The sequence below is a fragment of the Copadichromis virginalis genome, linkage group LG8, assembly GCF_057382275.1.
Source record: "Copadichromis virginalis isolate Kocher_CV1m ecotype Utaka linkage group LG8, C_Virginalis_male_GT1.1, whole genome shotgun sequence".
Lineage (NCBI taxonomy): Eukaryota > Metazoa > Chordata > Actinopteri > Cichliformes > Cichlidae > Copadichromis > Copadichromis virginalis.
In genome coordinates this window covers 17,403,894-17,427,026 of record NC_140625.1, presented here as the reverse complement: position 1 = coordinate 17,427,026, position 23,133 = coordinate 17,403,894, and the positions used below count along the sequence as shown (strand labels likewise).

Below are 23,133 nucleotides of genomic sequence, written 5' to 3'. Positions count from 1 at the left end.
TTTACATTTGACCTGAGCCTTTGACCTGGGCATCAACAGTAGAACAAAGATCGCAGTCTTGTAAGAAACTCTACCTGACGAGTCTTTAAACTTCAGTGGAAGTTTTTTTTCCCTCTCTCTAGTTTGGATCTTGGATGGGTGATGATGTTAAAGACTGGACTAAAGTCAAAGCTATAAGAGTACAGTCTGAGTGGAGTCACTAGTCTGCAATGCTTAGCATGATTTAATTCAGATGATGAAACACTATGTTCTCGACAGCAGGGGAGCTCGGAAACATAAATTAAAAGTGGAGCTTTCTTTTTATTTTTTCTTTCATTGGAAACAGTGAGTTTGTCAGAGACGTGCTGTTATTTTGGCATAAAAATGTCACATTGTCGGGGCGATAAAAACAGATTTAGAGTGCGGGGATGAATTTAAGTGCGTTGACTTAAGAAGTGTGTGTTGTTTTGGAATATTGTAAAATTTAATGATTTCCTTTTGTTAAGATTAGAAGATTATATTCTCAGGGCTGTTCTTGATTAGGGAGTTCACATGAGACCCAATTCTATTTCTCTCTAACGCATATGCTCAAGTAAACGTATTCCTCTCATCAGATGTTGAACTGTTGCATTATTGAAAGACTCGCTGAATTCACTGTGGCGCTTCCCACTGACTTTTCAGACTCCCCCTGAAGCCAGTGGAGCTCATGAGCCCTTTGACATGACTATTTTTTTTTTTTGACCAAGAGAGAGATTGGTGTGTAATGCATTAAATTACCTGTTATGTCTACTTTTGTACAAGCTTTAAAAATGCAATGTTTTCTGTGCCAAACACACTGTCCTGAATCATTTTCCCTTGCATACACTCCCACTGATCGTTTTTTACTGCACTGGCAGAAAGAAAGACACTTGTGGAGCAATTAATTCTCACTCTTTTATTCGCTGTGCTCATTTTAGTTGATAAAAAGCCTGTGGACTCCAAGAGAAGTGCAACTTCCAGCGTGTCTCTTTTTAAGGTACGGTATTTTGGTTTGCCATCTGTCTCACTTCATGCATTTGTCTGTTTGTATATATTTGCACTTGTTGTGGACACATAAATCTGTTTCTACTGCCTCGTTGTAAGGACCTGGCACCTTTTTAGGGAACAAACATCAAATCCATTCATGAAAATAAAAGGCTATGAGCTTTAGATGACAGATTGGAAATCAAGGTTAGGCAATCAGCTGTTCGTTTAGTGGTAGAACAGTTGCCGTATGTACTGCAATGTATGTGTATTTTATTTTTTTGGGGGTGCGTTTGTCTTTGGTTTATCCCTTTCAGCCCCCTTGCTGATTTACTCACAGCAGCTTTCCAATGCAGCTGGTGTGCACTCCAACTCCCCTCTGGAGGTTTGCACCATTAATAACAAATTGAGCCTTTCCATACAGCACAGAGATGTCCTGCACCTGGATGCATGCTTGGCCAAAGTCATGACTTCAGCTCACACAGGCAGTGGAATTGGTGGTGGAAAAATAAAAAGATGCACTCAAACAAAAATGTCGATAATGTCCTCAATCCTATGGGAGAGTTTCACATGTGTTCTTAAAATGAACTGAGTGTTAGTCTTTCCCAGGCTGCTAAGGTTTCAGAAGTGGTTAGGTTTCATGATGTTTGATGTAAATAGCTGTTCTAACTGGGCCTGCAAACTAGGGACGGTGCCAAGACTGGCCAAGTGAACCCAGATGGCAGCAAGTTGCTTGAACCAAAAAATTGCTGGGAAAGTAGCCTCTCTTTGGGAGCCCAACTGAAAATCACAGTACACCCCCACCCCCACCTCCATCCGTTCTTCTGACCTAGATCTGTTATTTTAACATGCCTCACTCGACTGTCAGCAGCAGTGACAGATGCCCATTTTCTGTCTTCACGTTTCCCTTATCACTCATTTCTCCTCCTGTTGAAAAAAGCAGGTGAGTCAATGTCTCCATCAGAAGAGACAGAGTAGGAGTGAGGTTACAGCATGTCTTCCAGCTCGGATGGAAGCAATAAAAGAGAGATTCAGCTCATTTATACTTAGAATTTCCTGACTGAATTTCCTGAATGTATAAAAATCTGTTCTGCAGAAGGCAGCACATCCTCCCCGGTGGAAAAATGTGTTCCTTCTTTGTAATCAGTGAGCATCGCCTAGGTTGTAAGGAGCCTCTAATTCTCTAATTCGATGGAGTTTAATTTCCTCACTGCTGGAGATCCACTTATCTTCACCAGGTTACCTCAGGGCTCAGTAAAGTGTTTACTGACAAAGGTCCCACACAGCTGCAGGTTTTAAAGAAAAAACAAATCTGCCGATTAGACAGAAATATAAAGGAAGACATGTAAATCCTTTCACTTTTGCTTTCTTGACAAGTTTGATGAGTAAATTGATGCTATTATGTTACAACACAACATATACAACCTGTTAGTTTACGAGCTTGGGTGAAGAGTTACCATAGTTCAGTCTAAAGGTAGTCATACTTTCTTAATGCTGTTTTATTAGCATTTAAAATAAGCACACGAGCAGAATTGGAAACAACACAAACAAGAAACCTGCCTCAGCGGTTCCCTTGCATTAACATGAAAAATATAGCCCAGCTAATTCCTTTCTTTTTAATTCTCACACTGCACGTACACAGGGTGGATGAATATGTCATACCTGCTCTTTGACATCACATACTTCCTTTTATCTTTTTTTTCCTGGAACACCCTGTTTGCGTTGCAGGGGTTAACTGCTTTTCTCAAATAGAGGGAGGTGGAGCCACATTCATTTATTTACTTCCTATATCAAGAAATCCTTTACAGCTGCCGTAGGACTTCAGAAGTATGTGTTTAAAAACTTAAACCTAGCCTTTAAGATACTACTCCCTCCATTTTTTCTTTACCTGTAGGAGGTGGAGGGGATGGAAGATGGAAGCAGCGGCCGACAAGTTGATGTTAAAGGAAAGCATCAGGTAATCGACAGTGAGGAAAAGGAAACCTCTACGAGGTAAGCAATTCCAGCCAGGTCGAACGCTTTTATTAGATGAACGATATTAACCGTTTAAATGCTGTAGTGTCTTTTTTGTGGGCTGTGATACATTATACAGCACAACATTAATAGTTAGATATACCTTGAAACACGGTGACATGCAGGGCGAGCAGACTGAATGGAGCACAGAGGTAATTACAGGCTGTCTAATGTTGTAAACAGCTGCAGAGATAAACCAGATAAACCTGCAGGGCTTGCCTTTAATACTGCTCTGTCTTGCACGCACGCACGCTCGTGCACATGCATCAACACACAAGCACTCAGGTGTCAGTGGTAGCCACAGTGATTCAAACCAGATTGAAGTTAATAGCTGCTGCAGTGAGAGCCACACTGTACTTAGCACTGTAACCACTGTGTGGACAGTTTAAGGTATAACTGAAACCATTCCTGGCCCTTCTGGTCCATGTGGAGTTTGAATGAATCCCACAAACTGTTCTCAGCTTCTCCCCAAGTCAGGAATTGTTTCAGTGTGTATGTGTGTGCATTACCATTTCCAACTAAACCTCATCACTGCCTGCAACATGTATAGTGAATAATGGTTAGATTCTTATTTACACCTGCATCTATATTTTTATTCTTCTTGAGTAGCTTTGCATGATTCAGATGATTTCAGGATGTTTTTTTCTCTTATACTGGACCTTGGTGTTGCCCCCTCAGATTAGCTGCTGTCTGAAACAAGTCTATTTAGGTCGTCACCTCTTTTCTGATTGGCTGCCCCTCACAAATAAAAGGTTTGAACAGTCCGGGGGCAAGCCTGCTGTGCTAACATGTCTTCTGTATGTAATCTCATATCTTCTGTATACATTATACTCATACATGCACATATTAAACATGACTGAAGTTTCAAAGACATCAGACTACTGTTTCAAGAGCTTCTTAAGTTATAAATTAATAAAATACAAACAGTGAGAGTATCATCAGCTCCTTTTTATTACTGTGGATTCACCATGTAAGCTGTCACAGTGGCAGCCTTATGTTATAGTAAGCTTAAAGTCATATCAGTGTTGCCAGTTTAATCCAGCAAATTTATATAATGTTTAATTTTGTTCTAAGATCTTTGTGATTTCTGTCTTTTTTTTTTCTGATATATTATAGGCTCCATAAACCTGATCCAGGCAAAGTCATGGAAGAGAAGGAGTCTGCAGACGAACCTTCATGGAAACAGCAACATGAGGACACTGCCACTACAGAGGAAAAGGTCAGCTTACCAAAATGAAAAATAATGCACTCATAAAACTGTGAAGGTATATAAAAATAAGAAGTGATTCTCATGAGTCGATAGGCAAACCTATAAAAGTGAAATTCTGTGAATTCTTTTCTGGGTTGTGTGTTTTGTGGTCAGGTCTCCATACCCCGGATATGTAAAATAAAGATAATTTTTAAAGTAAAAGGACCACTTTTCAGCCGTGTCTTTCTTGGCTCTAAAGAATCCAAAAGAACCGGATTTAATAATATCCTATTTCTAGACATCTGCAATTTCTAGTTCCAAAACTCTTTGCTTGGTTTTGTTTTTTCCTGGTCTGGTTTAGTTTAGTTTAGTTTAGTTTGTTTTTGTAAACTTGATTTATAAATCCCTCATCTGGAAAAAATATTATAACGTGACCCAAACTGATTCTCGAAAGTAATCAGATGAAGTAAACACACATACTTCTTCGTGTAAATGCCCACACACGTATCGAATTCTGGAGTTCATTAAAGGAGACCACCGAATTAGCACTGGACTTTAATCTTACACCCAGCTGGCTTTGCAGTCTTACTTCTTTGTGCGTCTCTTCCTAAATCAGCACCCTCTCATCACCTTTGACCTCTTAGCGTCTGCTGTCACAGCTGCTTTTGCTAAGTTATAGCATATTAAAGACATGATCATGCCTCCTCTTTTTGCAGGGAAGAAATTCATGGTCTGGCCTTGGAATTTCTAATATTTTCAAAAAGCTTTGCTTTCTGACACCAGTTTCTCTATCGGAATCTTTTCCTTATATTGCAAAAGACAAAAAACTCTTTCAGATTTGTTGACAATATCCGTATTTGATATGTTGACATTCTTAGAGGGGGGGGGGAGTGAGGCTAAGTCATCGTCATATTTAATGTGACTCACTAACCTTAACGTGGGAGTAGGTCACTGAAAGCAGTGAGTAAGCACTTGAATCTGTCTTTGTGTTGATTGTATTAGGTTGTACAAATATGGAGAAGAGAGGGAGAAAGAAAAATAGATTTTCACTATAAATGCCGAAAAACTGAGAAAGCTGTTAGATTTAAAAGTTGTATTTCTTTTCATATTATAATGGCTGCTAATAAAAATAAATTAAAAAATACCCTTCTGTGTTGTTTCCCCTCTACAGTCTTCCAGTCTCCACTCTGACAGAGCTCTCCCACTCAGCAGAAACAGAGACGCCTCTCCCCCTCCCAGTCCTCCCTGCCAGTCTGCCGCTGTGCTGAAGCGCCAAGACTCGGGGCCTCAAGGCATCAAGGGAATCCTAAAGAAAAGCCGCTCTACTAGTGTGGAGTCAGACCACAGCGACGGCTCCATGCCTGACCGTTTTCCAGCACAACAAAGTAGTGTCACCCTAAGCCACCCTCAGAGTGAAGACAACGAGGAGGAGGTGGAGGTAGAAGAAGAAGAAGAAGAAGAAGAAGAGCGGGAAGAGGTGGAGCAGCAGGAGGAGGAGGAAGAAGAGATGGAAGAAGAGGTTAATGGGGAAAATGGCAAAGAGGATGAGTCATTAACAGATGAGTTCCCAGACGGAGGGTGCATCAGTATCAACAGATATCAGAGGGGGAGCAGCAGCAGTAGCGGTGGAGGGAGCTATGAGGAGATGCGGAGTCCCTCCCCTGATGAGAGCCTGGAGAAGTCCTCCACAATGTCAGAAGATGTCGAGGAGCTCGAGAGCAGTTTGGATGGAAGTCAGAGCTCGTCATTCAAACAGAGGTCAGCATGTGGAGAAACATGATTGAGACAAAAAAAATCAATATCATGCATAAGATGGAAATTTAAACTTCTTTAAAATTACTGAAAGGTTCAGACTTTTAAAGAGAAGCAAAAAGGATTCATGTGTCTTGTTTTCTTTTTAGATTGGCTGAGCTCGGTAGAGAAGGTGAGAAGGACACACCGAAGAAGGCGAGGCCATCTCAGGTGCTCCAGACGTCACTGGCTGACCGCTTCAACCAGCTCCAAGATGCTGAAGGTGCCTGGAAGAAAAAGGTGAGTTTTTACTTACTGAACAAATATGTGATTGCTGGTCGCAAACTTGTTCACTTTGTAAAATTGCACCTCTACAAAACTTTATATTGGTCATTTTTGCTGGAGGCTATTGTGTTGGCAGGGTTGCAGGGCTTTTTCTTCACTGGGAAAAGGGTGGTAATGAGCAAAAACAGCCATATGTTGCAGATTACCATCAGTTTTGTGTAAAGGCAAAGAAAAGACTTGGCTGCGGACACATGTATTCCTTTGCTGAATCAGCTTGTTTGCCTGAATTGCTGCCAAAGAGGTGTGAGGTCAGGAGGGCTTGGCGGTGCAGCGGATATAGGAGTGGCGATGCTAAAGCCAGAGATCCAGGGCTTAGCTAGCCTGCCAGAGAGAATGAAGGACACACCTTTTACCCCTTGTAAAAATAAAATCCTACACCATGACCAAACACCTGCAAGCCTTCCAAGCTTATGCTTCCTTCCTTTGTTGGCTTTTGCACTCTCCTTTCTTCTTCACTTCTCTAAGTTAAAACAATAATTTCCTCCACAGGGTTAGCTTTTTTGTTCTTAACAGACTTTCATTTCTCAGAAATATATATAAACATCCAGATCATACGGTTTTGCACAGGTCAGTGTAAACGGTCTAGTAGATACATGCTAAAGCAACTGTCGTACTTGGCAGTGATGCAAGTTTATGCAGGTTTCTACACGCTCTTCTTTTCTACAAAAACATGACCACCCACACAAAGCAAGTATTCAAGTGGAAACACAAGACTACACCATACAAAAACCAGTCCACTGAAAGTGCTTGTACTGGATGATACTGCAGAAGTGAAAAAAATCCAGTGTGTTCTGCATGGACATCCCCAAAACGGTTAAATGGACTCTTAAGATTGAAATGATGTCATATTTCTTTATATATTTTTATTTTTTATTTTTGGCTGGGTGTCTGTCAAGATCAGTGTTTTTTCTCGGGGGATTACTGGTTTGGGTTCATCCAAATATGAGCTAACGTTAGAACAAATCCAGGTCTGGAAAAAGCCACTTTATGAGTGAGTGCAAGCAGCCAAAATTTGAGCAAATCCCCAAATACTGAAGCATGATGTCATTTCATATTTGTGTGGTCTTTATTCGTTCTGATAAATCCATGCTAAAGCCATAAAAAAATTTTTTTTAGTGTATTTCCAGTGATGGCACAAAAACTGCATCCTCAACACTCGCACGCATGAACGGGTGCCAAGCTGGTGTCTGAAATGTCTCTGGATCGCTTCCTTTACTTCTGTCTGAGGCTTGTGAATTGGAACCTACTGTTTATTGTGGCTGCTACTGTAGAGGTCTGGGAAACCAACTTATGTCACGGATGCAGCTAATACAGGGTTTGACTAAATTACCGGCATTAGTGTCATGTCTGCATTAGCCATGGGGCATTTACTCCCATGTGGAACATGTCTCTCTCATGTGGAAAGGTCATCGGTTTTCATTAGAGCCAGACAAATATTACCAACTGATATTGGCCTATTGCCGATATATCTACGCTGGGGTATGAGTTGTCTGAAATGTAGCAGATGCACAAGCAGTTGTCAGACACTTCATTAGTTGTACCTTGCCTGTACTGGGTTGGACGCACTTTTTGCCTTCAGAACTGCGTTAATTCTTCTTGGGATTGATTCAAGAAGATGCTTCAAAATTCCTCTGGGATTTTCATCCTTGGCATCACATATTTGCTGCAAGTTCATTGCATCCATGATGCAAATCTCATGTTACACTACATCCCTAAGGTACTCTATCAGTTTGTGATCTGTTGACTTCATACCATTGATCCACCCTGAACCTTTGAGCCAGGATGGATTCATGTTTCCATGGTTTTTACACCGTATTCTGACCCTACCATCCGAATGTCACAGTAGAAATTGAAACTCATGAGACTAAGCATCTAGTGTCCAGTATTGGTGAGTCCCTCTGAATGTAGCCTCAGTTTCCTTTTCTTCACTAACAGATGCCAACAGCAGAGAACCCCACCCAGTATGGTTTTCTGCTGCTGTAGCCCATCTGTTTCAAGGTGTGATGTGTTGTATGTTTAGAGATGCGCTTCTGCATCCTATAACGTGGTAATTTTTGAAACTATCAGCTTAGACCAGTCGGACCATTCACCTCTGACCTCTGACATAAACAAAGCATTTTCACACAGAGAACTGCCACTAACTGGATATTTTCTCCTTTTCATGTCATTCCCTGAGCCTTGAGATGACTGTTTGGGAAAATCACAGCAAATCCCTGTCTGGCACCAACAACCATGCTATGTCCAGATTCACTTAAATCACCTTTCTTCCCCTTTCTGATACTCAGTTTAAACTTGCACACGTCATCTTAAGCATGTATGCATATATAAATGAATTGAGTTGCTGCCATGTGATTGGCTGGTTATTTACATGAACAAGCAGTTGAACATATGCATCTAATAAAGTGTCTAGTGATTCAATTTCAGACAGAGGAAAGCTTTGAGTAAATGGACATGTGCGTTCACATAGTTTGTCCAAAGAATCCTGTCTAATAGATCTGTTTTTTCTCACAGCCTCAAAAATCCAGAATCAGTCAGACTCGAGTTTTCATGTTAAACACTTTCTCTTATCTCATACGCTGCCAAGTTATTTCAGATGTTTTTACTCTTCGGTTACTATGTGGAAGACCAGAAAATGTAACACGCATGGTACAGGCCATGATCGGCTCCAGATGTTTCCTGTTAAGCCTGCTAAGCTGATCTGTACACAGTGGTGCTGTAAAGTGATGCTTTGTTGTAAATTTAATTTAAAGAGGGTCTATTGTGCCTGTTAGTCATAAATTGCAATGAGTGATGGCTACACGTTTCGAGCTAATGGTTAATAACATAAGAAACCAAGCTGTTTTAGGTGTCCTTTACAAAAACATACTGACTCTTGAAGATTGTTTAAAATTGTTTGCTGTATAATCCTTGAAGGCTTGCTAAGTTTTTGGGTTTCATGTTTCAGAGATGACTTAACAAAGAACAGTCTGGCATCCCTCCACAAGCTAACACACTGACAGTGCAGGCCCCACACAGAAACTTAAGTGCATTAACTAGTCATTAGACTTATGTGTGTTGTTCCCAGAAAGTCTATTAGAGAGTCTATTAGCGATCGACAGAGACTCATATGTGCTGTCTCTTAATGCAGCTTTTAAAACAGTCTCAGCTTCACCCACTTTATGCTATAAAAATAATCCTTGTCTTTACTGTTGCCCTTCTTCTTTTCTAATTCTTCTTTTGTTATATTTTTCCTTTCTTCTTCTCCTCTTATATTTTCCCTCCCTTAGTTTCCTCTGTCTTGCTGTGTTCCTATGGCCTCTGTCCTCACATGCAGACTCTTCCCCTTTCTTTGACTTTGGCATCTTTTCCCCACCCCTTCAGGTGAGTGTGCGTGTGTTTGTGTGTGCGTGCACACATACATACAATGCATGGACTTAACTGCTTAACATTCGCTCGTATTTCTCAACTTGTGTCCCGGACAGCCTCTCGCCCTCACCGAGTCCCACTGAGAACTCAGAGCTGTCGACACACTTTCTTTCGCTACATGAATGCGGTCTGCTGAACTACAGGTGGTTGATATCTGTGTTAGTGGTTCGCCCAAAAAGCTGCCCACACTGTACGGTAAAGCAGGGGTGGAAAAGTGGTTTCCTGTGGGGCTTTGAGGTCTTTTCCTCTCCTCCACTCTCTCCGGGGTCCTGTCAGGCCAAGGTATTTCCCTTTTCTGATTGACTCCAGAGGAGCGTGCTAGCTTGAAGGGCTATCGCAATGTGCAAGTGTGTGAGAGTTGTTCCAAGACTTTGTGATTAGGGAGATATTGTTTGTATTATAGCAGGCATGAAATATAATATGGAAGGGGTTGAAGTTGTAGTTTTTGACTGCAAGAAGCAGACTTTACTTAGTCCTGTAGTCCAAAAGTGTGTTATTGGTATGCAGAAATGTTTATTCGGGCTTTCTGGCTCTTGAAGTGATTTTAAGAAAAACACAGAACACCTTGTAGAGTAACTCTCACCCTTTAGTGTGTGAGATGAGCAAAAGAGCAGGAATGTTTTAGAGGGATTTGTCTGTTAGAGTAGAAAAGCTCTTTATTAGCCTATCCAGGTGTCTGTGCATTCCAGCATGGTTCAGTCTTAATTCTTTGAGCTTTTGTCTCATGTAAGGCAAATATTTGAGCACATATGGCAGCACATTCGATATGAAAGCACAAAATAAAGTTCAGGTTGAAATGGCGAGACGCGGAAGGAGAGAGAGAACGTGCGATTTGATTTGGTGGATAATTGTTTGAGCATGTCAGCATGCTTTTTTTTCCCCCTTCGTTTTTCCATTTTCTCATACACAGTAAAAAAAGCACATTTATTATATTTCAGTGTGCTAAATATAGCAGAGGCCAAAGATATGTTTTATCTCTAATATTGTTAAATATGAGACTGGATGTGCTCTATAGATGTGCGATTTATTGGCTGATCAAAAATGATTTTTCTTGATTCACAAAAGGATTCTTTTTTCCTACTAAGTGATGTCTGAAGGTAATGAGATAATGCCCGATGGATTGTTCTTGGAGTGTGCTGATCTGACCTTGGGTCTCCAACTTTGTGCCTGTTGGAGCATCAACAAAAGTCTGTTATCTCATATGAAACACTGAACAGGACCTCGCTGTCTTATCTACATGGGAGAGAAGCTGTAAATCCAAGTATTTAAAAAGAAAATGGAGGATTAACTGGATGACTGCACTTTGTTGATCTCTGATTTCTGTTTTATGTTACCTAAAAACATAATTGTCTCCTAACTGACTGGCTTGACGTGGTGCTTGAGTGTAAACCTGCCCTCACAGAGATTTGTGTCTGCATACGTTTTCTTTTAACTGTACTTAGCAATTTGCAACAACAACTGTAGAGAGACCTAATGGTACATTTATGGTACATAATAAAGTTTAAATTGCTATTAGACATTTACTCATGGATGCCTTGAAGGATGATATGAGTTGGTGTGATTAAGGAGGATGCGAGGGATAGGAACAGATGGAGGAAGATGATCTGCTTTGGCGAAACATCTGGAAGAAGAAGATGGTAGTTTTTTTCAAATTGTTTTGCCAAATGATTTCGTGTCACTTCAGTGTTAGAAAAATAATGAAAACAACAATAAACTGCACCGACAGCTTGTTTTGAACCTCTGTTAATCCCAAATTTAGCTAAATATGTTTTTCTCTTTAAAGCTGCCTCTAGCATCTGTAAGAGTTTAAGGTTTCTGAGCTTACAGTAAAAATGAGGCGATGAGTTATAGAGTAAGAGTCAACAGATCACACAGATCGTTACTCATCTGCCGAGAACATTCCAGCTGTTTGGTGTGGGGAATCCCAAACATTAGCTTTCATCCTGCGCTGCTTAAATGCTGTACGTACAGCTTGCATGCATAAATAAATGTAAAATCTAATCGTGTAGACCTTTTTTATGACCTTTCATGCTTGGTTAGCAGTTAATTCTGTTTTTTGTTTTTTTTGTTTTTTTAAATCTGTGCAGTCACTGACTAAGCTGTGTGTAATCAACTGCAAAAACTAAGGCACACATTGCGCACGGTGTGACTTACTAATTAGACAGCAATGGGAAAAGTGTGACAGAAACAACCTAAATATTTCAGACTGGAAAATCATTAATTACCGCAACACAGTTCCTGGGCTGTAGGGAGGCCAGTAAACTACTGCCGATTCCCTTTTAATGGTCGAGTTCAGGTGCAAAAATGGCAGCAGGAGTAAATCACAGAAGAAACGGTGTGCTGAATAATGGGTGAGAGATGGATTTGAAAAAGAAAAAAAGGTCTTGGTTTTTGTTGCCAGTATTAAATTTTCCTAACTCGCTGACAGAGTAATATTTGCCTGTATGAGTGTTTCACTCTCCTTCCTTCACCCTCATCAGAGTCTCTGTTTTCCTGATGCAACACTTTTTTCTCTCTCATAGTTACTGCACCAAGTTTTCATGTGTGTCTGCTCTTGTGTACACAGTTTATCAGAGTGTAAGCCTTAACAGATTTGCATTCAAACACACACACAAACAAACACAAAGCTGAAAGTGTTTGAATGTTTCAACAGAAATCCAACGTAGATGTGGAGCCCAAAATGTCGCTGGCAGACAGGATGAAAATTCTCAAGGAGAAGGAGGAGCAGTGGAAATGCAAAGGCAAAGGAGCGGCCAACGACTCAAACCAGTTCACTGTGGCTGGACGCATGGCCAAGAAAGGTGAGACTATACTCTGGGCTTTAGTTGGCCTGAATAAGCTCATTGTTTTCCACTGACAACAATCCTAATAATGCAGCCCTTATAACATTATACACAGAAATCCAACCCTCCCAACAGACGCAGACGATCTATATTTGATTACACAAAGCGTACTACTTTGAATAGGACGTTTCCAAGCCGTCGGGTTGAATGCACTCGTTGTAAAGTAGATACAAATATCTCTGTAGTCCAGACAGTCACAAAAAACCAAACATTTGAATTTAAAGACCAAAAAAGAAACAAACAAATAACCAATACTGAAACGTTTTATTTTTTTTGCAAGGTCTCGTGTCAGGAGTAGAAGAGTCACCCATTCGAGCTCTGAAGAAGGCTAATGCAACACCTGTCAAACCTCTTGAAGGTCTGTAAATCTTTCTAATACCTCACTGAAAGGTCTTTTAAAAGTATATTCATGATTAAATATGGCTCAAACTGCCACTTAATTACAGATGAAAAAGATAGTTGGAAAATCCACTGAAAAGTAAATGAGTTTTTCTCTGCTGTACAGAAATCTCCACTCGATCTGATGTCAAGGTGGAAGGAGATAAACGGCTCGACAAGCTGGAGTCCTTCCTAGACAAGCTCCACAATAAAGGTACACTTTCTCTGCTTCTGATTATTGTACACAGTATTGAATTTGATGATGTATTGCACAATCGTATAGTACACGATTATACCGAGTCGGTAAAAATGTGTCATTCCAAAGTTAAAATCTAGAGCTGTAGTTAAACCCACTGAAATAAAGCTGAAAGTCTGCATTTCAATCACATCTTGAATGTTTGATTTAAAATCCACTGCTGATCGTTTGCTGAGGCAAAACTACAAAAATTGTGTCTTTGCCAAAAAACAAACAAACCTGATTTTGACCACTTCAACATACAGGAACATATTTTTAAGCATTTAAGAATCACGCAGAGCAACTGCCAACACAAATGTTTGGGCCACCATGTGGATTAGTGGAAACGATGAGATTGGCAGAACATTTGTTTTTCAGATTAAATTAAGATTTTGGAGCTTTTTTTTTTACTTTAAGGAATTTAAACAAAAAAAAAAAAGCAAAAATAAATGAATGCACAAGTAAAATTGCAGAATTGTTATCCTTCTATTCATCTATTTTTTGCCCTGTTTATTATTTTTTTAAGTAAATTTTTATCCCTGTGCAGTTTAGTAAGCTCTTCTCTGTTTCATCCTATTAATATAATACACACTAATTTAATAACATTAAAAAAAGTTGACTTTCAATTAGTGTAAGCATTTGAGCTATAGACATCACAGGACATCCATCACCACATGTGACCTTTGACCTGTAAAATGCCAGAAATGTTATGCACAAAAAGTCTTTGTAGCACTTCCTTTTCCATCTTTTCTTCTTGCCGATGTTATGGCTTGTGGGCGCAGGCGTGAGCAAAAGCAAGACATCCACCATCGAGGTGACAGCAGAGATGGAGAAAGAAGTGATGAAGCTGGACGACGAAGAGACGTTCGGCAACTTCTACAGATCCGTCTCGCCCTCAGCAATCCAGGACACCGGCGTGGTGGTGACTGAGGAAGACCTAAGCCAGATCCCGACTGAGTCGCCAAAGTAAGTTTGTAATAAACATAAATGGGTTTTTTGTCCTTTGTTTTTTAGTATTATAATATTTTTAAGTCTTAAACTTTGTCATCAGGCTCACTTCAGCAGTAGCAGAGCACAAGCGAGCGGTGCGACCAGCCAGAAGGAACCAAGGCTCCAGGAACCCTCTGCGAGCTTTAGCTGCCCGCAATGACATCAGGCAGGTCTACACCGAGCAGAGGCTTAACGTAGCCACCGTGGAGACCAAGAGGATCCAAGTGGAGAGGAGTAAGTGCTCAAACTTTCCTACTGTAGCAGTGCTTACAGTATATTCTCACCCAAGATAGCCAGAAAGTCTTGGATAGCTTTAAAGGAGCACAAAAAGGGTTATTTCTAAAAAAGAAAAAAATCACATTAAAGTCAGTGAATTATTTTATACAGGAAATATGTCTGGAGAGTGAATTTCTTGTTTATGTCGTGAATCAGCCGTAACGTAAACACATTGTATGTAAGAAGAAAATATGAAAATGATGTTCAGGTAAAGCTGTGGGGCTGTTGCCAGCCGGTTATTGTATCATATTAGTGTGATGTTTGCTTGAACAAGTATTCTACTCTGCTGACTGACCACAGTGACGTCTTCACAGTTTACAAAAGAGGAAGTGAGCACCACAGCTACGTGTGCTGTGTGCTAGTATAGCTCACATGAAAGAAATAATTAAAGTGTGTCTCGTCTCTTTGTTTATGAAGAATTAGAAAAAGGAACAGAAAATCATCAAAACCTCAAAACAGTTTAATATTTCAAGAGCTGATGTGTAACTGAGTCCCTGTTCTTGTTTTCTCACCTGTCCAGTGGCAAAACACTCGAACCTGGCTGACGTTGCCTTGGCCGGTCTGGCCAGCAAGGAAAACTTTCGCAAGGTGAACCTGCGAAGTGTGAAGTCCACTGATGTTGTGACCAATAACAGTGCAGTTCCTTTCAATAAGCTCATGCTTATCCGCATCAAAGGTGAGGAAACACGAGGGGATTAACTCTTTCTATGATTACGTGTTGAATATTGAAGCGATCAAAGGTTCAGTAAAATGTTTCTTGTTTCATTTCTTAAAAATATTTGGTAAATCAACTTCTTTTTTTCCACAGTTTAAATCCCTTTAATGTTTCAAATAAGTAAAAGGTCTTTTTTTGTTACTTTGTGAAGGCCGGAGGCACGTCCAGGTTCGGTTGGTGGAGCCCACAGCTCAGTCTCTAAACAGTGGTGACTGCTTTCTTCTGATAACACCAAAGCACTGCTACATGTGGAGTGGAGAGTTCGCCAATGTCATTGAGAAAGCAAAGGTAGTGAACCTCACACACTCAATCAGCACCCTAATGACCACATTTGAAAAAACAAAGAGATTCAGAGCAGATAATGTTGTGCATTGACGGGCTGTTTCCATCATGAACTGCAGGATCAAGTTTGATGTTTGATATATTCAGAGTTGAAACAAACGGATTATAAAAGGCTTTAACTATACCTACCAAAGGGACACTGTCCCGTGGGAGGTGATCTCTGCTGCTCTCGTGTTTATTGCATTGTGTAATGTATGAAAGCTTGTTTCTGCCACTGAAATCAAAAAAGCTTGTCAGACGTTCATGTTATGTGAACTTTTTCAGTTATTATATGTCAGTATCTTCACGTGAAAAATGAGTTTAACAAATTTGTCTCTGAAGATCCTGAGGTCTCAACCAAAAATCTTAAAATCCATGAAACCAAAATAAGGTCTCTGACATAAAGACGTCTTTACACTGTTTGATCTGTGACTCAAACAATCATCACACCAAAGAGATGCAACAGAGAACCACTTTGGTTTTAGGAGTTCAACCTAAAACATGTTTGTTTCCAAATGTAAAATATTGAACATAAAAACATAAAATATATAAACAGGGATACGTTGAACCCTCAAACATATACAGGTAAGTAGACAATGGTGTCAGTGTTTATATCAGCTGAATTTCATCAGTAGATCAAAGGCTGTGCCTGAGCTGGAGAGCTGACACTACAGGGTGACGGATTCTTGTGGTTAGAGAATTGCTGAATTAATAAGACACCGGCTGAGACAGGTTCAGATGATTCCTCCACCTCTATTTCATCATTTCTTTTCTCACTACTGGGAATACTTGATTTGGTTGGGTGAGGGCCCTGTCTGAGTAGGGCCTGCAGAATGTGGGACAGCCACAAGTGTTGCCTGTGCTATTCTCACACAAGTTAGCATAGTGTAACTGCTTTGTGTTCTCATTTTCACAAAGTCCGATCACTACAGATGGATTAAATGAGCTAATATGTGTCTGCTCTTACACATTTAGAAAAAAATGTGACTGCTGTGTATTTGCTGTAACGTGTGCTTTGTGTGGACAGGCGTCGGAGATGGCGGCGTTCGTTCAGGCTAAGAGGGACCTCGGCTGTAAGGCCCCTCAGGTGACGGTGCTGGAGGAGGGCATCAACACTGAGAGCAGATGGGCCAAAGAGTTCTGGACCCTGCTGGGTGGAAAGACCAAATACAGAGGTACGTGCACACATTTTCATAAGTAAACACCAACACAGTCTCTGACATCTGTATCTCTAATAATACTGACTAGTACCAGTAGATATTCTGTCAAACTCTCCTTAGAGCACTTCCCTTATCCTCTTGAAGGATTATCTGTCTAACCACTGAGCCCCCACTCCACCACACACATGTGCTTACCCTGTTTTTGATTGTAGGGGCGGGAGAGCCAGAGGAGGATGAGCTGTACGAGAGTGGCGTGGTGGACTCTAATGGCGTGTACAGACTCCAGGGAGACAAGCTGGTGCCTCACGAAGACGCCTGGGCCTCTATCCCAAGTGTGTCCTTGCTCGACTCTAAAGAGGTGATGTCACTCATATGTCTGGGAAGTTCTGATAAGTGGAATAGAAACTCAGTCCATTTCATTCTCCTACAAGCCTTAAGTCTTTAAAAGCTTACAGGAAGCTGAAGATCTTTAGGACACGTCCATAAAAGTCAAGACAGAGATTTCAGTAAACACTTAACCAACGTCTCTCTCTCCTCCTTCCTCTTGCTGCTGTTGTCTCACACCAGGTGTTGGTGTTTGATTTTGGCAGCGAAGTGTACGTGTGGCACGGGAAAGATGTGCCCTTGAGCGACAGAAAAGTGGCCGTCAAACTAGGCAAACAGCTCTACAGCGGCAGCTACGATTACAGCCACTGCAGAGTCAACCCGCTGGACGCTTCCTGCACAGACCAGAACACGCCTCAGTGAGTGTGACATGTTAATCCTGTATTCTGTCCTCTGTGGGGTGCTTTTTAAATGCATGATGTGGTCATCTCACATTTAAAGCAGCTATAAATGGTTTAAGAAGTTTGGAGCTTCAGCAGCACACGTAGTTTAAAGAACAGCTTTATTGTTTGGTTAAGTAATAAAGCTGTTCTTTAAACTGCAAGCGCAGCTGGAGCTTCAACCTCTTCAGACTCTTGTTCTTCTCTATGCACTTTGGAAGTAGGTGAAGTTGTGCCAGAAACCTCTATTGTCTGTTCAAGCGGAGAGCTATGTTAGATTTTTAGTTATATTGCAGCCCCTAGTGGTCTCACTGTGCATGTACAGCCACACAGAGAAGACACTAAAAATACTAAAGGTAACTTTCATGTGTGTGACATGTAGGAAAGGGGAAGGTCGTCCGAGCTGGGCTCTGTTTGGTCGTTTGTCAGAGCACAATGAGACGTCCCTGTTCAGAGAGAAGTTCCTGGACTGGGCTGAGAGGAAGAAAGAGGAAGCGGCTCAAGCTGAGGAAGTTAAGGTAGAGGAGATTTGTTTTGTTTGTTTGGGTTTGTTTTTTTGTTTTTTTTTTAAAGTAACAAATTTAAAGCTAATTAAAAGTGTCCTGGTTTGCTCAGAGCCCAGTCCACTCCACTGTGCGCGCCCCACTTGACTTGGAGCTCCACCCATGTGACGCTAAAGATCTGCTGAACAATGAGCCGGAGCCGGTGAAGACCATTCTGGAGGGCATCAATGTCCAGCGGGGTCACGGCCTGGTGAGGACGGAGGATGGGAGGCAGGCAGAGTTAGCAACCGTGGCCGTAGAGGCGTGGCACATAAGAGAGCACGGAGAGGAGGAAGTGCCTGAGGAAAGCCTGGGCCAGCTGCACGAGGGCGACGCCTACATCATCCGCTGGAAGTACTCTGTCACCACGCTCGGTGAGTCACATTTTGGCACAGCCTCAGAATAAATAGTGGAAGAAGATGCGAGCAAAAATAATAATAATAGATTTGTGTGGCTTCACATGCTTACCATGTTGGCACACATTCATCAGAACAGCATGTGAAGAAAAGCTGACTGTTATGTCACTGAAAGCCTGAACCGAATAAGCAGAAGGTTTTCTGTGCTCTGTTCTTCCAGTGGGGAAGCGGCAGAAACCTGGGGAGCTGAGCGCTGGAGGTCCTGGGAGAGAGAGGGCTGCGTATTTTTTCTGGCAGGGCCGCCACTCCAGCGCCAGTGAGAAAGGAACCTCCGCTCTCATGACGGTGGAGCTCGGAAGCCACAGGGGGTCACAGGTGAGTCACAGATGCACCAAAAATAACCACAATAAGTGTTAGAATCACAATCCCTGCTTGTTGAAAGTAAATTTAGATCCAGCTTTGTTCACCTTTTTCTTTGCGGGTGGCTCTCCAGGTGTTGGTGACTCAGGGAAAAGAACCTCCTTGCTTCCTGCAGCTCTTCCAGGGAGGTCTGATCATCCATAAGGGCAGCAGAGAGAACAACACCAACAACACGGGTAACCAAAAAAATGTCATGTTGAAACTTTGACTTGTTGTAAAAGATTAAAGCCTCACAATACTTCATAAACCGAATGAATTATTTAGGTGGTTCTGGTAGAAAACATGAAAGCATGCCACGTCTGTTTCACCTCTGCAGAAGCCTGGAGGTTGTTTTGTGTCCGTGGTGAGGCAGAGTCAGAGGCCTTGCTGGTGGAGGTGGACTGCCAGCATAGCAGTCTGCGCTCTCGTGGCAGCCTGGTGTTGCTTAATGCTGAGAAAGGCCAGCTCTACTTGTGGCACGGCTGCAAAGCTCATGCAAGCGCCAAGCAGGTGGCCAAAAGAGCAGTGGACAAACTAACCCAGAGGTAAGGCACAGGATGTGTAAATGTATGAATGGATGTTTGGCTGCGGCTGCGGATCAACACGTGTCTGTGTCTTCAAGGCATCCGTCAGAGTTAGGCCTGAGCCTCAGCAGCAGCGTGAGACTGGAGGAGGTGGAGGAAGGATCTGAACCTGCGGAGTTTGTGAAGGCTCTGGGTCTGAAAGACAAGAAGGCCTACGACTGTATGCTGGATGGTACGGCCCAACATGCGCTGCTTAGCAACTATCCAGGTGTTTAGCAGAATGTAGATATGTAGATAGAGAGATAATGTGTGTGTGTGTGTGTGTGTGTGTGTGTGTGTGTGTGTGTGTGTGTGTGTGTGTGTGTGTGTGTGTGTGTGTGTGTGTGTGTGTTGCAGATCCAGGAAAGTACAACCACACACCGCGGCTCTTCAGCTTAAGTGCGAGCTCCGGGGTGTTTGAAGGGGAGGAGGTGCTGTATCCCGCCAGGGTAGCAGAAGGAGTCATGGCGATGCCTTTCCTGCAGGAGAACCTCTACGCAGCACAACAACCAGGTAACACAAGCTGCGAGCAATGTCGCATTTCAGTTATTTCTACATTTCAGTTCTTAAAGAAAGTTTAAAGTTAGCGAAGCAAGTTCAGGCTTATCTTCAGCAAACATCTACAGATATGAAGAAAGATGGAATCAAGAGGAACGCCTGCTTATGCCACATGCATCACAAATATTTTGCAACAGTTCAAACGCAACACAAAAGTTCAATGTAATCATGTTATGGCTTGCTATCTTATCACATCACTATTTCTTCTTCAGCCTTGTTTCTGCTCGACAACCGTATGGAGGTGTATCTGTGGCAGGGCTGGCAGCCTGAAGACACACAGTGCACCGGATCTGCGAAAATGCGCTGGGACAGCGAGAGGAAGTGCGCCATGGAAACTGTGCTGCAGTACTGCAAAGGTCAGAGGTCACACACAAGCATTTTGAACATTTTATTTAAAGTTTTGCAATATTCTTCACAAATACTTCATCATCATTTTTAAATATAAGAAAAGAAGAGAAATCAAAGAGAGAGGCCATAAAAATCTTCAGATCACAGATTTCACTTTAACAGTCGAGTCATGCAGGAATGATTTTCGTAGTAACGTGTTTGTCTGAGTAATGTTGTTCTTATGTAAAGTCTCTAATATTCTGTACTTAAATGTCCGGTCTCTTTTTTGGCTTATGTTTTCCTTCTGTTTTTCAATACAACATTGACCTACAGAGAAGAATCCTCGGCGCCCCCCTCTGGCCTATTTGATCCTAGCAGGCTGTGAACCCCTGACCTTCACCAACATCTTCCCATACTGGGAGAAGGACCCCAATATCGCTTCAAAGGTGGGTGATGGCTTGTCTTTTACTGCAGTCTGTCTTATGAAGTGTTGGTGTCAGGGAGCTGTCACAGCTTGAACTGGAGATTATTTTGTCCTAAGCATCGCAGCAAGAGTGCAGTGCTGTTTTCTGTCCTTTTATTCAGGTGTTATGTTTGATTAAATGTGTTGCAAAAAGACAGAGTTTGAGCTTAAATGTGGAAAAAAATAGAAAGTAGAGTATTTCTGCCTCTGTGTTCGCAGGCTGGGCTCTCCAAAAAAGTGATCTTGGTGAAAGAGGCCCTGTCCAAGCTCAGTAAGCAGCAGTACTCCATCGAGGAGCTGACCAGGAAACCGCTGCCAGAGGGAGTGGACCCTCTGCGTCTGGAGGATTACCTCTCAGACCAGGACTTCAAGGTAGGACTCGCTCCGTGGCCATTAGAATTATTTGTTACATTTAAATTCAGTAAATAAAGAAAAATGTTATAAATGCCGACATTTATTTTTCCGCTCACTTTTAATGTTTTATAGAAACTTCTTGAGATGAGTCGCGTTGAGTTCAACGCTCTGCCAAACTGGAAGCAAAAGAATCTGAAGAAAAGCAAGGGTCTGTTTTAAAACCGCATCGTTTTCTTCACGCATCTGTTGGGTCTTTTTTATTTTTAACGTGTTTTATTAAAAACAAACAGGCCTCATTTTGTAGAAAGACTTAGGAAAAGCAAATGTACAATTTTGTTCAAATGTTGATCTATTTTTAAAAAACAGTGCCATTTTCCCCCTTTATCAGTGAAATATTCTAGCCTATGTGCAATTGCTAACCTTTTTTTTTTTTTTTAACCCTTGTATGGTGTTCGGGTCTGTGAGACCCGTGTTCAGTTTTTTTCAAAAGAAAAATTAAACAATTAATTATTTTTTTCACGTGTAAATGTGTTGTGTCTTTCCACTCACTCCACTTGATTATAACTGATTTATTTATAACATTTTATATAAAAGAAAAACGAGAAGCACATTAATTCATAAATGTGATCTAACAAAGGTAAAGGGAAAAAATTAACCATGTTTGCTGTTCATATGTCTTGTAATTGGGATGAAGTAAACATCTGTTGAGTAATTTAACATAAAATTGTTTGATAGTGTTAATTTGGAAAGCCAAAACTCTAGCGGGTCCACCAGACCCATGAACACTGGCTGAGTAACAAAAATACGAACACCACACAAGGGTTAATAGAAATGTTTTGTTTTACATTTATCCTCATATTATAAATATGTAATATACCATAAATGTTTTTTATCAGTTTTATTTCTCATTTAAAACTGTGTTTGTTTATGAAAAAATGCCTGTGGTCTTTATACTTTGGGAATTTTATTTACTCCTTTTCTTTCTTTCTTTCTTTTTTTTTTTTTTGAAATGCGTCATGGAAAAGCCACCTCTGTGTTAAGAAAAACAATTGCACAGCAGAAATATGACATATCGACATATTTTGAGAACAGAGGAAGAAAAATTGAAGGTCTGTGCACAATTCCTGTAATCTATGATTCTCTGTTGCTCTTTAACCAGAGTGTTGATACAGACGTCTGATTCACACACAGAAAAATATTCAGTTTTTAGCATTTTTAAATTTGTGCAGACGCATGAGCAACAAAGCAATCTGCAAAACTCTCCCCTCAAAAATTTCCTCGTTGATCATTAATATCGATTAGTTTGTTCTTATAATTAACTGCCCCTCTGGTTATCTGGGACCAAATCTAAGCTTTGTCTCATTTATGTTTTTCTGTGTATGTGTGATTTTTTTTTTTTTTTTTTTTTTTTTTTTTTTTTTTTTTTTGTGAGCAAGGGTGCAACTTTTAAAAGTATTAGGTGTGTGTTGTGAAGAGAGACTGAGAGAAACTGTGCTGCATAACTGCCTTTAATGCAAACGTACTCCCTGTATGATATGATGGTATATACAGCATGCTGGTAGTAAAGCTGCCTGTCACGTCTGAACTAGAACACTCTCTGCATGGTGTTCACAATCATGCATTCATTATGTTGCAATATGCATCTTTTTTGTGATTAAATAAGATCTGTATGATTTGTTTGGGGCCAGCTTTTATTTTTTTTAGCACATAAAATAAAAGTTTGGTGGTTTGGAAATGAGATGCTCAGTATTCCCTTTTCAAATAAAATGTATTAAAAAAATTATGTATTCTGATGTAATTATTCAGAGAGTATTGGGAATAATTTCATCATCACTCTCATTGTTAGCCTCATAAACAAAAGTAGATAGAGAGATAGATATAGAGGGGAAACTGCACAATCCAGTGATAATACGATGAGACGCTTCGAGCAGAGGCTCCAGCCGTCCATTCCAACACAAACACAAAGTATCACTCATAATTCAACAATAAAATAGCTTCATGTATGTATGTGCTTCTAGGTATGTAGATGTGATGTGGTCAGGATGATCTGTTGACTTTAAAATGTTGGAAGCCAGAGGGGCTCCTCTGAGTATTTCAGAAACTGCTGATCTACTGATCACATAATCTCTGTAGTTTACAGAGAATGGTCCGAGAAAGAGAAAATATCCAGTGAGTGGCAGTTCTCTGGGCAAAAATGGGTTCCAATGAGGGCAACAGTAACTAAC

At 41.0% G+C, this 23,133-nt stretch overlaps 1 protein-coding gene across 2 annotated transcripts in view; it reads left to right on the top strand.

Moving 5' to 3' along the window:
* The window catches only part of svild (supervillin d), a 53,569-nt gene extending 30,923 nt beyond the window's left edge, over positions 1 to 22,646 (top strand). For both annotated transcript variants that reach the window (XM_085466269.1, XM_085466270.1), the window contains exons 4-29: positions 936 to 994; positions 2,876 to 2,973; positions 4,111 to 4,213; positions 5,355 to 5,941; positions 6,085 to 6,214; positions 12,318 to 12,465; positions 12,788 to 12,865; positions 13,013 to 13,099; positions 13,903 to 14,086; positions 14,172 to 14,344; positions 14,907 to 15,062; positions 15,253 to 15,389; positions 16,450 to 16,597; positions 16,795 to 16,940; positions 17,150 to 17,325; positions 17,729 to 17,864; positions 17,962 to 18,262; positions 18,465 to 18,619; positions 18,738 to 18,840; positions 18,981 to 19,188; positions 19,266 to 19,399; positions 19,564 to 19,719; positions 19,977 to 20,120; positions 20,425 to 20,537; positions 20,774 to 20,926; positions 21,041 to 22,646. In XM_085466269.1, coding sequence (XP_085322395.1) covers positions 936 to 994; positions 2,876 to 2,973; positions 4,111 to 4,213; positions 5,355 to 5,941; positions 6,085 to 6,214; positions 12,318 to 12,465; positions 12,788 to 12,865; positions 13,013 to 13,099; positions 13,903 to 14,086; positions 14,172 to 14,344; positions 14,907 to 15,062; positions 15,253 to 15,389; positions 16,450 to 16,597; positions 16,795 to 16,940; positions 17,150 to 17,325; positions 17,729 to 17,864; positions 17,962 to 18,262; positions 18,465 to 18,619; positions 18,738 to 18,840; positions 18,981 to 19,188; positions 19,266 to 19,399; positions 19,564 to 19,719; positions 19,977 to 20,120; positions 20,425 to 20,537; positions 20,774 to 20,926; positions 21,041 to 21,127 — 4,100 coding nt within the window. In that variant the 3' untranslated portion in view covers positions 21,128 to 22,646. The remainder of the gene's footprint in view (positions 1 to 935; positions 995 to 2,875; positions 2,974 to 4,110; positions 4,214 to 5,354; positions 5,942 to 6,084; positions 6,215 to 12,317; positions 12,466 to 12,787; positions 12,866 to 13,012; positions 13,100 to 13,902; positions 14,087 to 14,171; positions 14,345 to 14,906; positions 15,063 to 15,252; positions 15,390 to 16,449; positions 16,598 to 16,794; positions 16,941 to 17,149; positions 17,326 to 17,728; positions 17,865 to 17,961; positions 18,263 to 18,464; positions 18,620 to 18,737; positions 18,841 to 18,980; positions 19,189 to 19,265; positions 19,400 to 19,563; positions 19,720 to 19,976; positions 20,121 to 20,424; positions 20,538 to 20,773; positions 20,927 to 21,040) is intronic.
* The last annotated feature ends 487 nt before the right edge of the window (positions 22,647 to 23,133 follow it).